The sequence below is a fragment of the Diabrotica virgifera genome, chromosome 9 (genome assembly GCF_917563875.1).
Source record: "Diabrotica virgifera virgifera chromosome 9, PGI_DIABVI_V3a".
In the NCBI taxonomy this organism is placed as follows: domain Eukaryota; kingdom Metazoa; phylum Arthropoda; class Insecta; order Coleoptera; family Chrysomelidae; genus Diabrotica; species Diabrotica virgifera.
In genome coordinates this window covers 81,874,322-81,878,255 of record NC_065451.1, presented here as the reverse complement: position 1 = coordinate 81,878,255, position 3,934 = coordinate 81,874,322, and the positions used below count along the sequence as shown (strand labels likewise).

Below are 3,934 nucleotides of genomic sequence, written 5' to 3'. Positions count from 1 at the left end.
CGCCCTCGTCAACAGACTTTTTTGGTAAATGATGATAGACCAATAACTCGACTATGTCATATACACAATGACTTCTTTTTTTCTGTAAATATATTTGACACAAATCTAGCAAAATTTAAGCGTGAAATCAAAGGGATATACACTAATGATTAAATGTTGTCGCATTAGTACCTCACTCTTAATATTATCACATGCTTATGTTGAATATTTTATTTTAAGTTTGTGTTAACATCTATATATACTTTCAAAAACAAAACATCAGAAACCAACCAAATATGTGGGTAAATACTTGCTGTCTTGGTGAGCTCCCTATGCACGAATAGGTATACGCAGGTTATTTCTGTTCTTGATATAAATGCACTTTTTTTTTTCTTTTTTTTTTTATTATTAAACGTTTTTTTTTTGTTTTGTTTTTATATGTATACGTTTACACCTTATAATATTTATAATATTTAAGTTCTTTACGTTTTTTCTTTTTTTTTTTTTGTTATTTGATTTCAATATAATCGTTGTAATAATGTATAGAAACATGTAATTAGGCTTTGCCTGTTTGTTTCTTAAATAAATAAATAAATAAAAAATTACATGATTTCGTGCCAAACCTAAATGCAATACCAGCACACTTTAAACCAAAGCAAGGATTAATTCATTTTCTCACGGGGCACGGCCCGTATCCTACATGGCTGCACAGGTTCAACCTAAAAGAAGATGTGCTCTGCGAGTGTGGAGAAATCGGCACTCCGGAGCACACACTGTTCCAATGTGAAGCCCACGAAAACAGTGAGGAACAGAGGGAAATGAGAAGAACCCTAGAGGGAAAGAATATAAGAGAAATTATAGAAAACGAAGAAGATTTTAACGTGTTAAATGAGTTAGCACACAGGACCTCAAGGAAACAGCTGGAATTGTACAACAATAGAAGAAGAAACAGGGCGGGGGGACAACCTGGATGAACTCGAGCAGAATAGAATAGAATTAGAGTTGAAAAATCAAAATGACAAAGAATAGTAAAAGATTGCAGGACACTGCAAATTAAGAAATCTAAAAATTAACTAGATGTTACATAAGAAATAAGATTGAAAAAGAGAAACGGAACCTGGGTGTGTGATGAACTCCGAAGACTCCTTTGGCAAAGGGCCTAAGGCTCACCGAAGGGTTGGACGAGAGAAATCGCACATCTAAATGTCGGCTGATCCAACCCAAAAGAAAGTTAGGATTAGAAATAGGAGAGCTGTGGTTGCAGGCCTCGCCTGGGGATGAGGAGGAGCGACTCACGGTCTGGGTGAGGACTGGAAGCACAGAATTAGTATGTAAGGATAGGTATACTGATAGACTACTTTTAATGATAGGTTAAGAAGAGTAAACTGGGGTGCCGGCAGGCTCCGCCCGGGGATGAGGAGCTGCGCCTCACGTTCCGGGTGCTAGGACACACAAGACAAAGAATTGTCAAATTCTTTAGGTTGTAAGTTCAAAGGCCAGAAGAAAATGATAGGAAGTCTAAAAGAACTTGTGTAAAATTGAAAAAATTGGAATTTCTTTCATTTTAATAGATTAAGGCCATTTAGTTTTTAAGTGAGTAGATAATAGTTAGAATTAGGAAAAAATGTTAGTAAGTAGTAGAAAAAAAAATGTAATCCCTTCAGGAAACAACGACCTGGATTTGTCACTAGAGGCCAGGTCAAAAAGGTAGAGACTTAATGAAAAAAAAAGTCCCTCTGGACTGCCCTTAGGGCCTATGTTAACAAGTAGAGTGTTAAAATAGTAGATAGCGGCCTGCGGGCATCAAGTGACCAAAGTATTGGATTCATAACCCAAAGCATCTTTTTCATTCCCCTAGTGGAAATTATATTCATTTTAGTAGTGGTTACTGAAAAGCTATTTAGTGGCAGTGCGCCACCTCCACGCGGTTAGGGGCGGGAAACCGCTAGGTGGCTATTAGTCGGTTCGTCCCGCAATAAACTCCACGGTAGGGCCAAGCGTGCACTTAAAACAATTCGTGGGTGAAGGACAGTTATTGGTGGTAGGTATTTTTATTTTTTGTAGTTGTAGTTTAGTTTGTTTATTAAAATGAGTGCGAGAGACACTAACAAAATGCAAAATACACAAAGAGACGAGGAGGAGGATGAGAGCTTCAGCGGCGCTCATCTGAATCTTCGCTTGAGTTCGAACTCGGCTGAAGAGCCAACCTTCGAGGAAAATATAAAGGATTAGATGGACTATATTGATAACGATATGGATCCTGCAAAACGACTTAATAAAACTGGAAAGGATAGACTGAAAGCGAAAGTAACGACAATAGCCATGAACCTTGCCAATTTGGCGGGTCAAAATAAAATACTAAGAGAAGAAATCGAAAGACTTCGAAAGAAAAATAAATCGAATGAGACTCAGAGAGTATCGTATGCGAGGGTAGCTGCACAACCTGCAATGGCTACCAAAACCGAAAATGAACGAAAAATTGAAATGAGAAAGGAGGAAAACACTCTATTTATAACGAGTGATAAAGCGACAACTGGCCGAAAGGTGCAGGAGGAACTAACAAAAGTTTTGAATCCGCGAGCAGCAAAAATACCTATTAACAGAATGAAGACTACTGGTAAGGCTCTCATCATTGAGGCCGCTAGTAAAGAGGACATCGAAAAAATCAAAAATAATGATATCATTAGAAAGAGCTTCAAATGCGAATTGCCAAAGAAAAGGAAACCAATGGTTTATGACGTGAGCAGCTCCGTAAAGGGGGAGGACATCATAGAGGACTTACGAGTCCAAACCTTTGAGCATATGAGCAATGAAGAATTTGAAGATTCTTTCAAAATACGATTCAAAACAGGTCCAAGGGGAAAATCAACCGTTCATTATGTGGCGGAAGTATCCCCTGAGCTAAGAAAAATAATAATTAAAAATAAAATATACATAGGTTTCAACGCAATAAATGCTAGGGACTACATAGTAGTTCCTAAATGCCTCAAGTGCCAGGACCTAGGTCGTGTCGCTAAACACTGTACTAAGGAAACCGCATGTAGCCATTGCGGTGGGGCGCACGAAAAGAAAGAATGTGATAGAACTGGACAGCCCAGAACTTGAATACCGTGCAAGGCAAGGGGAAAAGCCGAGTGCAAAAAAGAGCATAAAGATTGTCCAACACACAAGATGTTAATAGATCGGCTGATACTGAAAACTGACTGGGGTAAGTAAATTCGATCGTGAAGATTGTAAAAATCATTCAACAAGTGAGAATACAACCCAAATGGATGGACAATCTTCTAAAACGCCGTCAAAACGTTTCCGAGATCGACTTAGACTACTTTCCTTTCGAAGGAAAAAGAAAAGTATACCAAGTGTTAATAGTGAACAAGAAAAACCGCAACCAAAAGATGAAGGTGTATTGGACCTGTATGAAAATATGGAGGTCAATATGAGGCTATCGCGTCTTGAGGAGGCTTCCATACTGGTTGCTGCCTTAAGGCACTTAGTCAGAAAACTTCATCAAAGAGGCGATAGAATCACTTTTCCTGTTCCTGATGCGGTGGATAGAATTCAGCTTAAGTGCTTGAATATACCCACGAACGCAAATGAACTGTTGCCGTTGCTGAAACAAGTCTTCAGTAGGAGAGGAGAAGTCTTTGATCTGGAAGAACTTTACAGTGACTTCGTGAAAACTTATGGGAGAATCGCCACGGATTATACTCAAAAATGGCCTCAGAGCCAAATACATACTCGACATCCGTAAGGATTAGAATGGGGAAAATAAACTGTATGCGAAGTACTACTGTACTTCATGAAGTAAGAAAATTCGCAGAAGAACAGAAATTAGACATTGTATGTATGAAACAAGCATACACAAAACAGGGGAAAATACAGTTTATGCCCCTCACATCACAAAAAGCAAGTATAGGCGATAATCCCATGGCAGTCACAGTATTGTTCAACAGTG

At 38.6% G+C, this 3,934-nt stretch overlaps 1 protein-coding gene across 1 annotated transcript; it reads left to right on the top strand.

Annotated features, from left to right (window-relative positions):
* The first annotated feature begins 2,211 nt into the window (after window positions 1-2,211).
* On the top strand, window positions 2,212-3,084 carry LOC114341807 (uncharacterized). The gene has a single exon (XM_028292620.2). The coding sequence runs from the start codon at window positions 2,212-2,214 to the stop codon at window positions 3,082-3,084; it is 873 nt and encodes a 290-aa protein (XP_028148421.2).
* The last annotated feature ends 850 nt before the right edge of the window (window positions 3,085-3,934 follow it).

Bases quoted from the DNA above. Each gene is read 5' to 3' on its own strand.
- LOC114341807 (XM_028292620.2), top strand. From the start codon at position 2,212: ATGGACTATATTGATAACGATATGGATCCTGCAAAACGACTTAATAAA.